This window comes from Neofelis nebulosa, chromosome 8 (genome assembly GCF_028018385.1).
Source record: "Neofelis nebulosa isolate mNeoNeb1 chromosome 8, mNeoNeb1.pri, whole genome shotgun sequence".
Taxonomy (NCBI): domain Eukaryota; kingdom Metazoa; phylum Chordata; class Mammalia; order Carnivora; family Felidae; genus Neofelis; species Neofelis nebulosa.
The window spans coordinates 52,374,547-52,395,624 of record NC_080789.1 but is presented as its reverse complement, the minus strand read 5'-3'; the positions used below and the strand labels follow the sequence as shown (position 1 = coordinate 52,395,624).

The 21,078-nt window shown below is 42.7% G+C and overlaps 1 protein-coding gene across 1 annotated transcript in view; it reads left to right on the top strand.

The window, feature by feature from the left end:
• The first annotated feature begins 5,922 nt into the window (after window positions 1–5,922).
• Window positions 5,923–21,078, top strand: part of RASSF3 (Ras association domain family member 3) — a 74,040-nt gene continuing 58,884 nt past the window's right edge. Inside the window, exon 1 of the mRNA XM_058742135.1 lies at window positions 5,923–6,230. Within this exon, the coding sequence (XP_058598118.1) occupies window positions 6,120–6,230 (111 nt within the window). The 5' untranslated portion in view covers window positions 5,923–6,119. The remainder of the gene's footprint in view (window positions 6,231–21,078) is intronic.

Genomic DNA, 21,078 nt, shown 5'->3' with positions numbered 1-21,078 from the left:
CCCAAAACTACAAGATCATGACCTGAGCCAAAACCAGGAGTTGGACACTTAAATGGCTGAGCCACTCAGGCACCCCTCATTACCTGCTTTAAAAAATACTTGCCATGGGGCACCCGGGTGGCTTAGTCCATTGAGTGCCCAACTTCAGCTCAGGTCATGATCTCATGGTTTGTGAATTTGAGCCCCACATTTGGCTTGTAGCTGTCAGCACAGAGCCTGCTTCAGATCCTCTGTCACCCTCTTTCTGCTCTCTCTCTGCAAAAAATAAATAAATAAATAAATAAATAAATAAAATAAAATTAAATTAAATTAAAAATAATATTGCCAGGGGTGCGTGGTGGCTCAGTTGGTTAAGCATCTGACTTTTGGGGCACCCGGGTGGCTCAGTCGGTTGAGCGTCCGACTTTGGCTCAGGTCATGATCTCGCAGTCTATGAGTTCAAGCCTCGCATCGGGCTCTGTGCTGAGAGCTCGGAGCCTGGAGCCTGCTTCGGATTCTGTGTCTCCCTCTCTCTCTGCCCCTCCCCTGCTCATGCTCTGTCTCTCTCTCTCTGTCAAAAATAAATAAACATTAAAAAAAAAAAAAAGCATCTGACTCTTGATTTCTGCTCAGGTCATGATCTCACAGTTGTGAATTGGAGCTCAGAATCAGGCTCTGTGCTGAGCATGGAGAACTGCTTGGGATTCTCTCTCTCCCTCTTCTCTCCCTCTCCCTCTGCTCCACCTCCACTCAAGCACACATGCATGTGCACTCTGGCTCTCTCTCAAAAAAAAACCCAAAAACTTGTCAATTTCAGGGGTGTGTAGTTGGCTCAGTCAGTAGAGTAAGCAACTCGATCTTGGGGGTCCTGAGTCATGAGTTCAAGCACCATGTGGGGTGTAGAACTTACTTAAAAAAAATTTCTTTTGAGAAAGAGAGCATGGGGGGGGGGGGTGGGAACAGAGAGAGAGGGGGCCAGAGGATGTGAAGTGGGCTCTTGGCTGACAGCAGTGAGCCTGATGTGGGGCTTAAACTCACTTCGTGACCTGAGCTGAAGTACAGGTCTCAACAGACTGAGCCACCCCAATGCCCCCTGGGGCATAGAGCTTACTTAAAATAAAAAGAAAAATACCAAAAAAGCCCACAAAAAATAAAAACAAAACCCTTGCCAATTTCATTGGTGGAAAATGTCCCTTGTTTTCATTTGCTTGAGTTTTCATAAGGCTTAGCATTTTATTCTTTACCCAGAAGCCAAAGGAGTCCTTTAAAAAAGTAAGCCAAATCATGCCATTCCTTTGCTCAAAATCTCCAGGAGTTATGTCAGAGTAAAGATCAAACTCAAAGCTCCCATAAGTGCTTTCATGGCATTATAGGAACAGTAAGCTTTCTGACCCTGTTACTTTTTGTACCAAAATTTCTCCTACTTTCTCTTCCACTCGCCCACCTCAGACACACTGGCTTCTTGGCTCATATTCAAATATGGCAGCACACTTCCTCCTCAGGGCCTTTGTACTTGCTGCTTTCTCTGCCTGGAATGCTTTCCTGGGGATATCTGCCTGGATAGCTCCCTTACCTCCTACACGTCTTTGCTGAAAAGTGACTTTCTCAGGGAGAGCTTAAACAGCAAGTCTGTATTAAACATTCTTTATCTTTCTTCCATGATTTATGTGAGAGTAACTATTACCTTCGAACATACTATATAATTGTCTTCTTTGTTTCCCCTGTCTCCCTCTAGCCCATACTGAAACATGCTCTATGAGGACAAAGAGTTTTGTCTGTTTTGTCCAATGGTGCACCCTTTCTGTTGAGGTCAGCATTTGACAGATAGTATGTGCTCAATACATATTTGTTGACTGAGTGAATGTTTTAATGTATACGTGAGTGATAAGTTACTTCTATTTTTCTTTTTATAAACTTATTGTCATGTTTTTGCTTATGTCATGTCATTGTCATGTCAATTTCATTGATTTGTATGAGCTCTTTGTATTGTAAGGGTATCAGTTATATGGCAAATATTTCCCTCCGTTTTTTCTTTGTCTTTACCATTGTGTGTGTGTTGAAAATATTTCCAAATTTGCACAGTCAAATCTATAATTTTTTTCCTCGTTTTGTTAGGACAAGTTGACAAAAGAAAAAATGTACTTTCGTGTTTTTTTGTTTTTTTTTTTAAAAGAGAGAGAAGAAGTGCAAGCAGGGGAGAGAGTTGGGGGTGCAGAGAGAGAGGAAATTTTTTTATTTATTTATTTTGAGAGAGAGAAAGAATGAGTGAGGGAGAGGGGCAGAGAAAGAGGGAGAATCCCAAGTAGGCTCTGCACTGTCAGCATAGGCCCTACGTAGGGCTTGATTCCAGGAACTGTGAGATCATGACTTGAGCCAAAATTGAGAGTCAGATACTTAATCAACTGAGCCACCCTGGTACCCAACAGAAGAAAGATTTTGCTTTTTTTTTGCTTTTTTTTTTAACTTTTTAAAAATGTTTATTTTTGAGACAGAGACAGAATGCGAGTGGAGTAGGGGAAGAGAGAGATGGAGACATAGAATCAGAAGCAGGCTCCAGGCTCTGAGCTGTCAGCACAGAGCCTGATGCAGGGCCTGAACTCATAAACTGTGAGATCATGACCTGAGCCAAAGTCAGAAGCTTAACTGACTGAGCCACCCAGGCACCCCTTGAAAGAAAGATTTTACTTTTAAATGTATTTGGTTAAAAGGTGAGATGTGCTTAAAACGTTTTTTTTTTTTCCCTACATTGATTATATCTGAGTTTCTACTATTTGTGGATATATAGTGCTTAAAGTATCTGAATAATGATTTAAACTTTTGATTTATAATCATACTTATAGGATTATTTTTCTCCTTTTTTTTTTTTTGTTTTTTTAAAGTAAGTTCTTACCCAAGTGTGGGGCTTAAACTCACAACACTGAAATCAAGAGTCACATGCTCTCCTGGCTGAGCCAGCCAGGCATCCTTCTTCTGGAGGGGGGTTTATTGGGTGAACAAGAAGGGTTAAACTGTTACTATAGCTGCTCCTTTTACATTGATTCAAGGAAAATGATTTGATGCACAGGATGATTACAATTATAAAACATTTTGTGTGTATTTATAGTTTTTGCATTTAGTTATTCAGTTTTAAATATATTCCTCATTTAATATGGAAACAAAAGGTTACTAGGCTATAAATTTAAATCATTAGGCTCTGTATCACTGGAACATTTATGGTAATGGAGTCCACTTACAAATCCTATTGTGTTTGACAGTAAGTTCTTTCAAAACTGAACTTAGTTGCATACATTTATTCCACCTCCTTCCTTGAATTTTAAATGCTAGTTGCTTAATGTGACATTTTGAATTTTTACAAATACTAATTTCATGAGCCAAATTGTAATATTATTTTATCAAGAATACTATCAGAAAAATTTAGAAATATGATTATTATGGTGCTTTTAGGAAGTAGAATGCCAATTCTTCCTTCCTTCATGTTTTTTACTTTTTGTTGTTTTTATCTTATTTTCTTAAAATTTTTAAATTGTTTTTTAATGTGTATTTACTTTTGAGAGAGAAAGAGAGACAGAGGGTGAGTGGGGGAGGGGCAGAGAGCTAGGGAGACGCAGAATCCGAAGCAGGCTCCAGGCTCTGAGCTGTCAGCATAGACCCCGATGCGGGTCTTGAACTCAGGAACTGTGAGATCATGACCCGAGCCGAAGTCAGAGGCTTAACTGACTGAGCCACCCAGGCGCTCCTGTTGTTTTTATTTAAAATTTTAAAATTTTATTTTATTTTGAGGGAGAGAGAGCACATGGGTGGGGGGGGGGATTGAGAGAGAGAGGGAGAGAGGGGGAGAGAGAGGCTCTCAAGCCAACTGCATGCTCAGCAAGCACGGAGCATGATACAGGGCTCTATCCCATGACCCTGGCTTGGATCATGACCTGAGCCAAATCAAGAGTTGGATGTTCAATCAACTGAGCCACCCAGACGCCCCTACTTTATGTTGTTTAAAAGCAGTGCTTCTCCTTCATTATTCAATTATGCCTTTTTGTTATAACTGATTCTGATGGTGTGCTGACGGATATAAAAATTTAGTCCTTTGGAACTTTAATACCATGAAACAATCCCTTTTATGGTATGGTGGATCATAAAACACTTAAGTGTATTTTTCCTTTTAATATTTTTCTTCCAAGTATTCTGAAACTTTAATTAGTTCAGGTTGGGGTTATTTCCCTCTTCCCACCCACAATAAAACAAGTTATTTCAATTCTTTAACCTACACATTACTCTCCAATTGGAAGTATTTAATAATAAAGATTACGTTCATGTAATAACAGAAACCAGGTAACACAAATCTACCATAAAGTAAGTAAATTGTCTCATTCTCTGACATTAGGTTACCCAGCAGATCAGTTTAGTCTGGGTAAAACAGCAGGGAGTTAGAATTCCTGGTTTCTAATTATTCAGTAGCTGTGTGGCCAGGAAGAAGGCTTTAATGTTGCAGGATCTTTAAGATGGGCTGTAACTCGGAGGCCTGCCTCTTGCAGTTGTGAATCACTTGGGGTAACGCACAACTTTGCAAGCTGGATGTGTAAGCCTGAAAGTGGAGAGGGTTTGCAAGCCTTCCTTTTGCCTGCGGGTAGGCTGACTCAAGAGCCAGCTCTCCCCTCCACGAGTGCACAAAGAAGCACAGCTGACTGGGGACCAAGCCAATCTAGAAGGGTCTCTGCAGACTTTGAGGTAAACAGAAAGCAGATCGGAATGGCCCCCGCCCTACCATCCACAGCTACTTTCCTCTTTAAACCTCAGCTGCTCTGGGTATGAAATGAACATAAGCAAGTGCTAACTATCTTATACGGTTGTTTTCAGGATTGAAAGGAGATAATGCAAGAGAGTTTAGCGATAACGGGTGAAGATTCTCTTTTCTAACCCTTCTCTTTCTCTCCTAATGAAACCTCTCTTAAAGCCTGGTTACCACTGCTTTGAGGCAGTGGTGAAGCCTCACAACCTCCTTTCAGTCAAGATGTCAGCACGGAAGCTAGTATGACTTAAATCAGTTAAATAACACCAAGGTGTGAATGGTACCCACAGGTGGCTTGAAGGAAAATTTTGCATTCTAAAAGAGGATTAATTGACTGGAAGGGTTTCAGAAAATAGGGATTTTTTTTTTTTTTTTTGGTAGGAGGTGAATAGAATTCCCTGAACCCCATCACTGAAACCACGCCTTTGTAGGATTGTCGGAAGGGAGTTCTAAAACACACGTTTAATGAATAAGCACTCGAACTAATTCACCCCCACCCCCTTCACCAAGAGGCCTCTAAGATCATAACGACCTTGGCCGTTCTTTGGTCATCCTAGGCGAATGAACCTTCTCTAGAGAGAAGGCGGGAAGGAAAGACCGAAGCTCAACTGAATTACCAGAAAGGATGTTTTCATTTGAATAAACTGCCCAGTTGTTACCTCCCCACTCATCTCCGCTAACTTTTAACCCTCCTGCTGGGGCGAGATGCTGGGTTGAGGACGCGGCGAAAGGGGTGCCGGAGGCCCGACGGTCGGGGGGCTCCTCCGCTGGACAATCTCTACTGCCGCCCCCTGGACCCCGAGAGGGGCGAGCAGGGCGGAGACAGTTCCCTGCTCTGCCCGGGTCCTCCCCAAAGCCCCAGCTAGCGGAGTGGGGGGCGGGTAGCCGGATCACGGAGGACTTGGCAGTTTCCGGGAGGTTGGGGAAGCGACTCCGAGCACAGCCCGGCCAGACGCAGTCGCCGAAGCGGACGTTCTAGGTGGCACAGACACCTCCGGGATAGAGCAGGCGCCCGGGAGGGCGGGCTGCACCACCCCCACCTGCGGCCACGCGCCGAGCGCCCCGACCGCGTGGGCACAGTCCCCAGCCTCCCGGGGAGGGGCACCCGGGAGAGGGCGGGGCCCCGGGAGGCGGGGTCGTAAGGCTCTCGGAGGCTAAAGCCGCGCCCGGAGCCTGGCGGGGAGGCGGCGGGAGGGGCCGGGACGGCCGGAGTGAGCGGCGGCCGCAGCTGCAGCTGGACGGCCCGCGGGCGGCTCGGGCCGCGCGCCTGGAACCTCGCGGGGCGGGCGGGCGCGGTACCCCCTGCCTGGCCGCCTGCACCCGGGGGAGGCGGCCCACGCGCGACGGGACCAGCAGCATGAGCAGCGGCTACAGCAGCCTGGAGGAGGACTCCGAGGACTTCTTCTTCACCGCCAGGACCTCCTTTTTCAGGAGAGCGCCCCAGGGCAAGCCCCGCGCCGGCCAGCAAGTGAGTGGCACGCGCCGTGGGCGCCGCAGCCCGCGCCCATCGCTCCCGGGGTCCCCGAATCCACGTGTGCCTGCGAGGCTCGCTGGGGATGCCGGCTGGGAAGGAGGAGGGGGCGGCCGAGAAGGGGCTCCTGCCCTTTGGGATCCCAGGGTCGTGCCTGGAGCTCGTGCACATGGGCGTGCGGACGTGCGCGCGCGGAGAGCAGCCAGGGCTAGGGAAAGAGGAGGAAGGGCAGGAGACCGGGGGCCGTCTCCTGCCTTCCGCGCCAGATGGCCTCTGCGGCCCAGCTTCGGGCTGCGGGCAAGCAGTTCTGAGCGTGGAGGCGTCCCTCGCCCATCCCGGCGTTTCCTCTGCGCCCCAGCAGTCCGTGGTCGGGTCCTGGCCCCGGCCCTCACTGTGAGTCGGCTCAGTGGGCACTGAGTGGCTTGGGCACCGTGTAATAGCCAGGGGTGGCGGTGGTGACCTGGCTTCCCCTACCTTCCGGGTCCGGGACTTTGGTGGTGGGGGTGGGGACGATAGAAGGCGCTCACTAGATCTTGGTTGCGGGAGTCAAGGTTGTGCGTTTCCTGCAAAGTCAAGTTTGTGAGTGCCTCCAGTGTTTTGCAAACAAGTTCCGGTGCTAGGTAAATACCAGCCGGCGAGAGCTGAGCCTTAGGCCGGTTTCTTCCTTTTTTGGAGGAAGCATGCCGTGGGAAGTAGGACTCTGGAAAAGATGGGAAGGGAACTTGGGCCGGTTTCGCCGACCGTGACCGTGTTATTCAGGGAGGCTTTCTCGAAACGGGCCACTTGGGGTGGACTTCTCAGTCTGGAGCGTGAACTTGCGGCCTCTTGGCCCTGGGAACCACACCAGGGAGCCCCGCCAACCAAGCCGTGCCCACATCAGATTAGTGAAGGCTGTAATGGAACAAATTTGTTGCCCTTAAATAACATCAGGCGCTCCCCAAACTTTGCTATTAGACAGTCCTGGAGACTAGAGGCAAGGAAAATCGTTCAGGGCCGGAAGAGGAGTTATGGGAGGGGTGAGGCCAGAGTAATGTGTCAGGGTTTCCTTGCCAGACCTTTTAAGTTTACTTAACCACTTTCTGAGGTCAGATTTCCAGATTCGGAAGTTCTAGTCTTCTCAGCCTCTTAACCCCCAAACCAGAAGGAGGGGGAGAGGGGATGGTGAAGGGCAAGAGTGAAGTCAAGTGCCCTTATTCAGTAAGCAGGTAATCCTAAGTGAAGTCCTGGGGCGGCAGTCCGCCTTCTTTATTGTTTCTAAGGCTTAGGGTTGCACTATTTACTAGTCACTTTGAGCGATGGCTTAGCTCAGGCTGCTGTAACAAATACCGTAAACTAGGTGACTTAAACACGAATATTTCTCACAGTTCTGGAGGCTGGAGGTGGATCTGGGTGCATGGTGGGGTTCTGGTGAAGACCCCTTCTTGGCTTGGGCTTCCTGGCTGGGAGACAGCCCACCTCTTGCTGTGACCTCAGGTGGAGAAAGGGCTAGCTTTCTTCCTCTTATAAGGGTGCCTCTCATCTTGGGGGCCACCCTCCTGGCCTCATTGCCTCCCACAGATCCCCACCTCCAAATCCTGTCACGTTTAGGGCTTCATCATTTGAATTTTGGAGTGGGGGGGTCCACATGGAGTCAATAGCAATTGATCCTTCTTTTACAATAGAGTGTATTTTATTTTATTAAAAAAATTTTTTTAACGTTTATTTATTTTTGAGACAGAGAGAGAGAGAGAGCATGAACAGGGGAGGGTCAGAGAAAGAGGGAGACACAGAATCTGAAACAGGCTCCAGGCTCTGAGCTGTCAGCACAGAGCCCGATGCGGGGCTCGAACTCACGGACCTCGAGATCATGACCTGAGCGGTCAGACGCTTAACCGACTGAGCCACCCAGGCGCCCCCAATAGAGTGTATTTTAATGGCATGCGTTTGCTGTGAAGTTTAGAAGGCAGAAACACTGTTCTTCTGTCTTTGAGGGAAGAATTAATCGCTTTTCCTTATGCTTCTTTCTTTCGCTTGGCTCTTCTTTCTTTCTTGATCTCTCCTTTGTTTCTCTTCTCTTTGTATTTTCTCCTGCCACTTACATCGCTGTCACCGCCTGACACTTTCGCTAGAATTTGACAGCAGTGGTTGTGCTGGGTTGATGGCCGTTCCAGAGGAGGTTCTTGATCTCCAGAAAACTTGCTGGTTCTCAGGTTCTCCAGGTATGCTCCTTCCCAAGGGCCAGATTATCCAGGTTAGAATAGTGTGAGAATGTTTCAGTGCTTTAGAAAGTAAAAGCCTCTTTTTCTCTGGGTTTACAGTGTTTCTGCTTGTTGATCTAGCGTTCATATTGTTTAATACTTATTTAGCATTTAGAATTAGTCTGACATTCATTAGTATTGTGCTGAAAACCGGGACAGTAAGACCTAGTTCTTTGCTTGAAGATCCTGTGCTGTATATTCTGAAGCCTTATTGCCTGTGTATTTCCCCTTCTAACATAACACATGGAAGGGGCTGACTTCTGGAACTTACTTGCCAGGTGGAAAAAGTGTTTCCAACTGAATTTTTGTGGGCATTTTGGTTAAAGTGCCTGAAGGAGTGTGTTAAATTCCTGATAGGATTTGCGAGTTAAAGAAGTAAAACTTTTTAAAAAAATTTTTATTTATTTATTTATTTAAAAAATTCTTTTAATGTTTATTTCTTTTTGAGAGAGAGAGAGGGACAGAGCATGAGCAGGAAAGGGGCAGAGAGAGAGGGAGACACAGAATCCGAAGCAGGCCATGTGGGGCTCGAACTCACAAACTGTGAGATCAGGACCTGAGCCGAACGAAGTCAGACGCTCAACCGACTGAGTCACCCGGGCGCCCCCTTTTTAAAAATTTTTAATGTTTATTTATTTTTGAGAGCGTGCAAGGAGAGGAGGGACAGAGAGAGAGGTACAGAATCTGAAGCAGGCTCCAGGCTCTGAGCTGCCAGCACAGAGTCCGACACGGGACTTGAACCCACGAACTGTGAGATCATGACTTGAGCCAAAGTTGGTGTTAAACCAACTGAGCCAGCCAGGCGCTGCAAAGAAGTAAAACTTCAAAAGCAAGGCACTCTAAATATAGAACATTTGTTTTACCTATGGTTAGATGATAGATAAGCCTTTGTCATTTTATTATCTTATTATTATTATTTTAAGGAATCTCTGTGCCCAATGTGGGGCTTGAACTCATGACCCTGAGATCAAGAGTCGCTTGCTATATTAACTGAGTCAGCTAGGCACCCCACCTTTTTCATTTTATTATGTTGGTGATTAGAAGAATAAGATAAGCATATCTGACAAAGTGTGAAAGTGAAATTGAAATTTATCCTTTCTTTATTTAGAGAGGTTCAAAGAGAGATGTTGCCATAGGCTTTGTTATTGATAATGGTAATTGTGGGTTTTTGTTTTTGTTTTTGTTTTTTTGGTGCTGAACCACCTGGTGAAAAAGCCAGGAAGATATGGTTTCTAGGACTCTTGAAAATATCCAGAGAAAGCAAGATGTTTGTGGTAAATTCAGGATGGAGAAAAAGGGGGAGGGGAGTGAGGAATTTCTTTTCTTCTCTTGCCAGGCAAAGGAATATAGCCCAACTTCTATCTCCAACAAAAACAAAAATCTTATGGATATAAAGAAAATGTTACTGTTTTCTTTCTTATATTATGTTGGTACCCTCTTTAAAAAAAGCAAAAGACTGGGGCTCCTGGGTGGCGCAGTCGGTTAAGCGTCCGACTTCAGCCAGGTCACGATCTCGCGGTCTGTGAGTTCGAGCCCCGCGTCAGGCTCTGGGCTGATGGCTCGGAGCCTGGAGCCTGTTTCCAATTCTGTGTGTCTCCCTCTCTCTCTGCCCCTTCCCCGTTCATGCTCTGTCTCTCTCTGTCCCAAAAATAAATAAAAAACGTTGAAAAAAAAATTAAAAAAAAAAAAAAAAGCAAAAGACTGAAAAACTTGTCTGGAGGATATAAACAGGAATGAACACATGGCCTTTTTGTGGCAGTTTGGATGTCCTATGTATTGTTGTATCTCTGGGGTCTCCATTGGTACCTGATACACAGTGGTTGCTCAGTGAATATTAGTTATGTGACTTCTTTCCTGGTTTGATAATAATTGGCTCTTCTTAAGTTTATTTATTAGAGAGAGACAGACAGATACGGGGGAGAGGGGTGGAAGGGAGGGAGGGAGAATCCTAAAAGGCTCTACAGGGCTTGATCCCATGGATCATGAGATCATGACCTGAGCTGAAATCAAGGGTCAGAAGCATAACCGACTGAGCCAGCCAGGGGCCCTGATAATACTCGGCTCTTTACAGGTTTTCAAATGCATCCTATTTTATGATTCTCCCCAGAACCCCCCTGGAGAATTAATGAAAGGTAAGGCCTTGTTAAGGGATTCACCGAAGGGCCCACAAACTTTCCTTTTTTGTTAATTCTCAGCCAAAAAAAAAAAAAAAAAAAAAAAATTAAAGTTCAGTTTTCTTGTCGCACATATGGACATCTATAATTTAGGAGTTTCTTAAAATGTTGGGGACCCGTCCCCCATTCTGCATATATCTTCATTACAGTGTTTATAATTCTTAATGTAATCTATTGGAGCATATCTTACCCCCAGCTAAGGTAATTACTTTTCTTTCTGGGCCTTTGGTAGTTCAATAGGAATAAGGAAAGGAGACCCTGTTTTTGCTTTAGCAGAATAGTCAAGAAGCCTTAAACTTAAAAAATTGTCTCTGAACCACTCACACTTCTAAAAGAAGTTACCCTGAAAAATTGTTTAATAAGGCAAGCCTGTGAGACCCCATATAACAGGCCTCAAGTTTGCCCTATGGGTTCTCTCCTTAGTATAATTTAAAGTTTTTTCTGGCTTGTTTGGTTCTGTGTCACATCGTTAGAATCAGCAGTAATGAGGCACACTGTTTTTCTTCAGTGTTTCCATTAGAAGCTTTGGCGGTAGGTCACTGGGGATAAAAGAATAATGGTTTACAACCTCAAAAGTATTTTGACTGTATTGCCTTTCTACACGGATTTTTAATCCCTATATTGTCAAACATAAGTATTCCTACCAGTCCTTTTGCCTGGTGTGGGGTGATTTGCACGTTTCGTCTCCATGTTTGCTATGTCCTGTTCTTACACAGTACATATTAATCCATTGGAATTTTGTGTTTGTGTGAACAGGACTCACAAAGACACATTCCTTTAACTCAATTTCAAGAGAACATTAGTCACCTCTTCTATGAAAATACATTCTCTTCCCCGTTTCTTCTTCTGGCTAACTTGCAAAGATTTGGGATTATTTGGAAAGCAGTGACAGAAAACATTTATGAAAAGAAAAGCTAAAAATATCCAATAATGTGCTTATTCTTTTTAGACTTCCTTTGGCAGTCCATGCATGTCATACTGTAAACATTCATTTTCTGGGAGGAAAAAAACACGAGGCAGACCAAGTACTTTTTAGTATGGTGTGGGCCCCAATTCTTAGCTGTGAGCATCAGCTCTTGCTCACCCCCAGCTGCCCACAGAAGTAGCTGTCCTTTGATAAAGTCCCCTGTTTGAGGCTTGCTTTTCACTTCTGATTTGGCTTGAGGCCATTATCTAGTTGGGGCCCTTGTTCAGAAGTGCTGGTGAAAAGACAGTACAGGATAGGAGATAGATGCCTGGGAAGGAGCTGCTTTTATATACTGTATCTTGGCTAAATTCACCCGTTTGTATCTTTGTCTCATTGAAGAGCTATGCACAGTGCCTAGTAAGAGGTTTAATTCTGAATAAGCATTAGCTATGTGACGAGGCCCTGCTTCTTGTTCATTTTTGGATGCAACAACTTTTGTTTGTTTATTTATTTAAACGCTTATTTATTTTTGAGAGTGTGAGTGGAGGAGGGACAGACTGAGAGGGAGACAGAGGATCCCAAGCAGGCTCTGTGCTGACAGCAGAGAGCCTGATGAGGGGCTTGAACTCACCAACTGTGAGATCATGACCTGAGCTGAAGATCATGACTGGATGCTTAATGGACTGAGCCACCCAGGCGCCCCTGATGCAGCAACTTTTAATGTTTGTTTATTTTATTTTTATTTTTATTTATTTATTTTATTTAGAAAACGACAGCCAGGGAGGGGCAGGGCAGAGGAAGAGAGAATCCCAAGCAGGCTCCACACTGTCAGCACAGAGCCTGATGTGGGGTTCGAACTCTTGAACTATGAGATCACGACCTGAGCTGAAATCAAGAGTCAGACGCTTAACTGACTGAGCCACCCCAGGCTCCTCTGCAACAACTTTTAAATAATTGCATGTAACTAGGACTCTGGTCATACTAGTCTTCACTTCCTTTCTGGAGCCGTGTAATTTGCCATCACAGAACCTTGACCTGGGATTGCTTCCCTCCCTTTTCCGTCCCCTCAGAAAAGTCTTCCTGAATCACCACTCTGAAGTAGGCAACCTCTGCTTTTTCCTTTCATAGCAAAAATTATAATTTTGTTGTTCTATTTAGTTTAATGAGGACAGGGACTACCATGTTGACCCAGCACATAAATAAATGCCCTGTACTTAGTTTTTGAAGGAATGAAAACCTACTGATTTTTTTTAATATGAAATTTATTGTCAAATTGGTTTCCATACGACACCCAGTGCTCATCCCAACAGGTGCCCTCCTTAATTACCCCCCCCCCCCCCATCAACCCTCAGATTGTTCTCAGTTTTTAAGAGTCTTTTATGGAAAACCTACTGATTTTGGATGGAAGTTCCAGTCCTTGGTACTGTGACTTTTCTTTATACACAAGTATACAGAATTTTTCCTCCTCTCCCAGCTGGAGCAAAAGTTTCTAAAAGCATCTTACACGTTAATAGTCATTTAAAAATAAATGATATTGGTAATCAGTGTTATTACTGGTTTAGGTATAACTCACTTTATATATTTCCCCCTTATTTTAAGAAAGCCCATTATTCATTCATTTAACATTTATTGAATTTATTTTGCCAACAATTTATTTTTGCTATGAAGGGAAGGAGCAGAGGGCTTAAGAGGGGAGGGATGCCTTCTTTGTTTTGCCTTTAAGGTTTTATTTATTTTTAAGTGTTTATTTTATGTATGTATGTATTTATTTTTGGAGAGAGAGCACACACAAGCAGGGGAGGGGGCAAAGGGAGAGAGAGAATCTCAAGCAGGCTCCATGCTCAGTGCAGAGCCTGATGTGGGGCTCGATCCTATGACCCTGGGATCATGACCTAAGCCAAAGTCGAGTTGGATGCTCAACCGACTGAGCCACTCAGGTGCCTCCTTTGAGTAATATTTTTTAAAAGCTTACCAAATAGAACATGTCTCTAATTTTTCTTTAAAGAGCTTGTCCCTTTAGTGTAAAGGAAACTTGTACCTGTTGACAGTTTTTAAAGAACACTTGTATTGTGTAAAGTGTGGTAAAGCTGTACATCAGTTTAGATGGAAAGGCTTACGGAGAAGTGTATCTCTGTAAAACAAGCCACGTTTTCCTGTTGACATCTGTCCAGAAGCTGTAGATGATTGTGTTCCAACAGAAACATCATCATCCTCAAGGATATGAAGTGCATTAAACAGAGTTTATATTAATAACACTAACCAGAGTTGATCAAACTCTCCCAAATAGTGTTAGTTTTTCAGGTTTTTCTTAATAGTTCTGGTTTGGCTGTCAGTGGCTAGTGAAATGGTTTTGTTTACTTGTTATTATCATCATTATTTTTTAAAGTTTATTTTTGAGAGGGGGGTGGGGCAGAAAGAAAGAGAGAGAGAATCCCTCTGCTAATAGCACAGAGCCTGATGTGGGGCTTGATCCCATGAACCCTGAGATCATGACCTGAGCTGAAATCAAGAGTCAGATGCTTAACTGACTTGAGCCACCCAGATGCCCCAAAAGTTAGAATGTATATATATATATATATGTGTGTGTATATATATATATATATATATTTTTAATGTATATATATATATGTGTGTGTGTGTGTATATATATATATATATATATATATATATATATTTTTTTTTTTTTTTTTTTTTTTTTAGAAAGAGAGAGAATGAGTCAGGGAGAGGCAAAGGGAGAGAAAGGCAGAGAATCTTAAGTGGGCTTCATGCTCGTGGCTCAGTCTCACAAACCATGAGATCATGACCTGAGCTGAAATCAAGAGTTGGACACTTAACTGACTGAGCCACCCAGGCGCCCCTAACTTGTTATTTTTTTAATGGACAGGGCCAGATATGCAATAGGAAGGATGTCAGAGCCCATAAAAAAATGATTAAGATGTGATATGCACATAAAAATGTTGTGAATAGAAGTGGTCATCATTCTAAAACTGTACTGTAATACAGTAGTTACTGACCACATGTGATTCTTGAGCACTTGAAATGTTTCTGACCTGAACTTAGAGGTGCTGGAGGTATGAAATATACACTGATTTCTAAGACCAAGGGAAGAGAATATAAAATGTAAACAATGATTGCTTAATATTGGTTATATGCTGAATATTTGGGATATACTGAGTTAAATGAAATTGTTACCTGTTTGTTTTTTAACTTGGCTACTAGAAAATTTAGAATTCTGTATGTGGCTCACATTCTGTTTCTGCTGGGCAATGCTATCTGCTAAAGCAGAGCTGCTAACTCTTGCCGGGGGTTTCGATCTCCATCCTCTGCACATGGATGGATGGGTTGCCAGCCAGGTGCCCTGAGATTTTTCTTTGTGAAGGGGAACTTGCCCTTTACTGTTGGGAATAGTTTCTTCTCAGCCTATCGAGGGTCACGCATACCAGCATTTTGAGGTTGTGAAATTTTTGTGTGGGGAACTTCCTTTTTTTCTGACCTATGAGCTGATAGGATAAAAACTGTCCTAATGGCATTCAAACTGCAACCCTGCCTTGAATTTAAAGAGAATGGAGCTCATTATTTCATAGGGTATTAAAACAGCAAGAGTAATACACATTTTATGGACTATAATTGCTAACTGCTGCTACATGATTCAGCCAGCTAAGAATAATTTACTAATTATATTGTAGCACTCAGTTCTTTTTTCCAGATGCTAAAGAAAGTGAGATAATTAGAGCAGGAAGAAGGATGAATTTGGGAATTGGAGACCAGAAGAATAGATTTTAGAAGATCTAGACTTAAGAGGTTTAGAATGCAATCAGCAAACTTTTTCATGAAATTAATGCAGGTCAGGCCATGTTTGTGTGTGTTAAGATTGTGAAGGTAGTTTTCTACATTCATTCCCAAGTGTTCATGGAATGTTCGCAATGTGATAGACTGGTGCTAGGGTTTTGATGAACAAAACAGATAGAAACCTGCTCTTAAGAAGTTGAGTTCAGAGTCTTACGGCACTTGGCCAGCTCGGTGGATAGAGCATGTGGTTCTTGATCTCAGGGTTGTATGACTCTAAGTTTGAACCCCACTTTGGGTGTAGAGATTACTTAAAATCTTTTAAAAAGTTGAGTTTGTAGTCTGTATACGTCATTTCTCGTCCATGGTAAAGAGCAAGGTTTTAGTTCAAAATCTGGCTCCATGTTTGTTTCGTATATGCGAAGTAAGTACTTTATCATAGGCATGGCATTTTTACTCAAAGGATATTAAGGTTTTATTGGCAGCTGGAGCAGCATGTTTAAAAATCTTTTTTTCCAGAATTTTTAGTATTTGTTTATGTTTGAGAGAGAGAGAAAGAACGAGTGGGGGAGGGGTGGAGAGAGAGGGAGACGCAGATAGAATGTGAAGGAAGCTCTGGGCTCTGAGCTGTCAGCACAGAGCCCGACATGGGGCTCATACTTACAGCCATGAGATCATGACCTGGGTCGAAGTCGGATGCTTAACCACCTGAGCCACCCAGTTGCGCGCCTCCCCTCCCCCAAATTTTTTTGATAATAAGAGTGCTGTAAAAATCGCATCATATACTTTGAGGGGAAAATGGTCCATTATCTAAGTTCAGGTCAATATCCTAATTCAAATATTATTTTGCAGAATTGTTTTCTAGTTTTTTTCATTTGTCTTATTTTTTTAAGTAATCCCTACACCCAACGTAGGGCTCGAACTTATGACCCCAAGATCAAGAGTCCCATGCTTAACTGACTGAGCCAGCCAGGCACCCCTCATTTGTCCTTTTACATACATATAATTGTTTTGTCCTGACTTTTAAAAAAATTGTGGTAAAATACACCTAAAATTTGCCATCTAGTGTTAAGTATATTTACATTGTTATGTCTCCCATTGCCAGAACTTTTTCATCTTGGAAACTGAAACTCTGTCCCCATTAAAGTGCAACCCTCTCCCCACCGTACTCCTGGCAGTCAGCATTCTATTTCTGTTTCTATGGGTTTGACTGTTCTGGATATCTCCTGTAAGTGAAATCCTACAAGATTTGTCTTTTTGTGACTGGCTTATTTCACTCAGCGTAATGTCCTTAAGGTTCATCCGTCTGTAGCATGTGTTAGCATTTCCTTCAGGTCTGAATAATACTGCATTCCATGTATGTACCACATTTTGTTTATCCATTAATCAGTCAGTGACTAGTTGGGTGCGTCTGACTCTTGGCTATGGTGAGTAATGCTGCAAGGAACATGGGTACACAGATCTGTCTTAGGTGAATCTCAATTCTTTCAGGTATATACCCAGAAGTGGCATTGCTGAATCATATGGTAAATTTAAAAAAAATTTTAAGATATGTTTTTTTAAATGTTTGTTTTTGAGAGAGACAGAGACACAGAGCATAAACAGGGGAGGGGCAGAGAGCGAGGGAGACACAGAATCCAAAGGAGGCTCCAGGTTCTGAGCTGTCAGCACAGAGCCGGATGGGGACTTGAACCCATGAACTGTGAGATAATGACCTGAGCCGGAGTCGGATGCTTAACTGACTGAGCCACCTAGGTGCCCCTGAAGGCTGTATTTTTAACTAGTTTCATTGTGCCCTTAGCTCCACTGGGCATCGTCGTTAAAATAGAGGGAAAAGTGGGGTGCCTGGCCGGCACAGTCAGTAGAGCATGTGACTCTGAGGACAAAGAATAACTCATTGTTATTTAACTTGCATTCCTTTAACAGTAAATTTAATATGTTTCTCTACTTCTAAGTAGATCTTCCTCTTGGTGTGAGCATTGCTCATGGCCTTTGACCATTTGTTAGGCAGGCCGGAAATCTCCCAAGAGCTCTGTTCTTGAGTCGTGTGCATGTTTAGCGGGGGAGATGGTTCCCCTTTTTTGTGGTCAGCTAAACTCCAGGTTATTTTTTGACTTACTCTGTTTGTACCAAAAGGACATTACATATTCTGGCATTTGGAAATCCTTTAGAGTCTGTCTCAGGCTGACATCACTCTGAAACTCCAAGCAAAAAAAAAAAACCCCACTTTACTCCTATAATTATGACACAGGAAAGACATTACTAAGAAAGCATCAGTGTCCTGTGAATACACTGTGGAATACAGAGGGTGGGAGCTGGACGATGTGCCTTTTACTTAGCATGTTAAAAAAAAAAAAAAAAAGTGACTGAAGGTGCCCGTTTATCTTTGAATTTCAGTACACTTAGTGTGAGTCTTCCAAGCCCCCGGGAGAATTCAGAGGAACCTAAGTTTTATAAACAGATCAGATTTTGCAAAAAAGGATTGTAGGACAAACTGCTAAAAAACAAACAAACAAACAAACAAAACTACCTACCAAAAAGTATTTTTATACTGTTTACTTATTGGCCTACTGTCTTTTGTTGAAACATTGCAGTTAGATAGAATCGGGCATCCTTCTATCTTAAGGCTTGCCTGTGATGAAAATTTTGGCTTAATCTCTTATAATCTGATGAACCCGTAGTTTGTCCTCATTTAATTTTTTCTTCATTCATAATATTTTAATTAAGTGAATCTTTTAAAGAGACGGAAAGAATTATTTCTGACTTTAGATGGATTATGAAGCCGCCTTAATCCTCATATTCTTAGGCAACTCAAACAAGTTTACTCTGAAAATTTCCTACAAATGCTTGTTTCGAGGAATATTTTTTTGATACTTCGCCAGTGAAGTCCTAGAAATTTATGTGTAGCTGATACAGTTCTTGAGCAGCCAAACAAAAACCAAACACTTTTATGAAAATATAAAAAAGCTGTATGCATTACATAGGGAAAAAATAGCAGTACTAAAAATGTTTAACATTCCATCGTGTTTTATAGTTAATGGAGCTTTCCAAGAGAATTAACATTCAGTTGATTTATTTGGACTTTAATTTCAGTGGAACTTGGAAATGAGAAATTAAACCAACAGAAGTTTTATTGGTTTAGACCTTCACCAGATCCAGGTTTTAAAGGCACTGCGGAGGTGAATTCAGAGGTATTTGACTATAGTCCGTGATTTCCCAGCTATGGGAAAATGTAAATATTATGTAGGTGGTTTAAAGAAACAATAATATTACTTTTGTCCATTTAAGGTCTGTTTCTGTTTGTTTAAACAGGCTCGTGGATAGCTTTTTCTTGCCAGTTTTCCTTTGGGGGAGAGTCACTGCCCTTTCAGATCTTTCTGAAGTTTGAAAATTGCTTTCTTGTTTTCTCTAATGACCAGGCCCACGTGGTGCCCTGGGTGGGGGGGGGGAAGGAGTGTGGTGGTGATGTGCTGTGCTGAGGTGTGGGGTTTGATTCTTGGCTGTCCTGCTGGTCTGTGCTAGAGAAATTTGCTCTATGAACTGTACCCAGAGTGCAATTATTCCTGCCATTTGGTGCAGGGGACTGGAGGTAGGTTATGTAGGGGAAAGTAATACCTTTCAAAAAGGCAAATATAGCACCCAAATCAGCAAATCAGCGTAAAATTCATTCACACTGGAGGTACTTCTGAACAGTTTTTTTAAATTTTATTTTTAATGTTTATTTTTGAGAGAGAGAGTGAGAGCAGGGGAGGGGCAGAGAGAGAGGGAGACACAGAATCCGAATCAGGCTCCAGGCTTCGAGCTGTCAACACAGAGCCGGACGTGGGGCTTGAACTCATAGGCTTGAACTCATAGTGAGATCATGACCTGAGCCGAAGTGGGATGCTTAACTGACTGAGTCAGTCACCCAGACGCCCCTGAACAGTTTTAATTAACAGTGGATCTTGATCTTTTCTGGTGAGGGCTATTAAAAAAAAAAAAGAGGGGGAACTGGATTTTGTTATGGGCTAAAAGGATGTGTGTCCTTGATTAATAATAAGCAGCTGTGTAAGGCAGCCTGGGTTTAAATCTGCCCACCATTATCTTGGGCAAGTCCTTTCACCTCTTTGAGCCTCGATTTCCTCATCTGTAAAGTAGCAGCATGCCTGGCACATATAAACAGTAATAAGTATTAGCAATTAAAAAAAATTACCTTTTATTTTTAAAAGGTTCTTCCACATATGGTCATGTATTTCATTTGAGTTTTGGGCTGAATGGAGAACTGGCCGAGCCTGGGAGAGTTGAAGCCAAAGAATGAAAGGTAATTAGGTGCGTCACTTTGGATTTATTGACCAAAAGAAATTGGGAATCTCAATGTCCTTGATCAAGAGGAAGCTTTAGTCATTGCTGGAGGCTTAAAAAAAAAAAATTTTTTTTTTCTTTTTGAAACCACTTTCAGTCTCACTGTAGTGCTTTTGTTTTCTGGTAAAGGAGTTGTTGTCTCCTGACCAAGCCTGAGGCCACCTATCAAAGTCTTTACTAAAGTCTTTTTTCCTCTTAAAGTTAGCCACCCCAGTGGAAAGAGAGATCGGACATAGGAAAATGTGGTTCTTTTGCTCAAGAGTTGGTGTATACCTTAACACACTGAAGTTTTTTTCTTTTCTCCTCCTTTTTTCTTTCAACTTCCTTTTGTTTTCCCTCTCTTATCTGCCTCTGGCTGCAGGATTCTGGCTGCAGTTTTCTGCTGGAGGCTACTGGCTTGACCTGGTGACAGATTTTTGCTTCTTCCTGGGGGGCTTCCCTTTTTCCACCAGAAGGTGTAAATTGCCTTGTGCTCATTGTTTAGGGACTTAGTCACTGTCTTGTTTCTGGTTTTCATGAGATCAAATTGAATGGGGTAATTTATGTGAACTGAGTAACTCACGGCAAAGGGGATGTGTTGCTGTCCTTTGAATCCATTTCCACGCGCTGTGGCTGGGCTCCCAGCCCTCTGGTCTCCCACTCAGTGTTTGAGCATTGCTGGACACATCCACAGTTCAGAAGTAAGCTTCGCTTGTGCACAGTTTGAACACAGGCATTAAAGAAGCTCAGTGAGTCACGTGATCTGTTTGGCTAACTCTTCAGAGTTCATTTATGCTCTATAAAACTGGCATGGGTTTTGGAATCTGGTGGGAAACCTCTTCCTTCAGACCATGTGAGCCTCTTGGGGTTTGCCATTCCCTCTCTGTCCCCAGCCTCCCCTTCCTTTGGTTGTGTTTCTTACAATAAATTGGTTGTCTAAAGCTGGCTTTATATTCTGAATGCCATTGTGAATATTTTTAATCACTTCCATTGTAAATTTAGCTGAACCGTAAATTTTACTGATACTCCTACGTAAATATTCTCTTGTTAATATAAAAGACTTGGGACATTATCCAGCATGTGAGTACATATTCAATAAATGTTGACTATTATTTCTAGTAGTATTAGCATTATTCATTAAAAACAATTTCATAGGAGCTCTAAGATGGTGTGATATGATGGGAAAGTCTAGGGATCTAGAATTGGGAAATCATCTTGATTTTGAATCTGTCATTCACTAGCTCTGGGAGCTTTGAAGAGGTTCCTTAACTTTTTGAGTATCAGCTTGTTAATCTTTAAAACATATTCTAGAGGAGTTATATAAGATAATGTGTGTGAAAGTACTCCCAAGTTATAAATTGTTACATAATTGCAAATATTAGTGTTTAGAGACTAGTATAAAATTGTTTTCTTAACATATA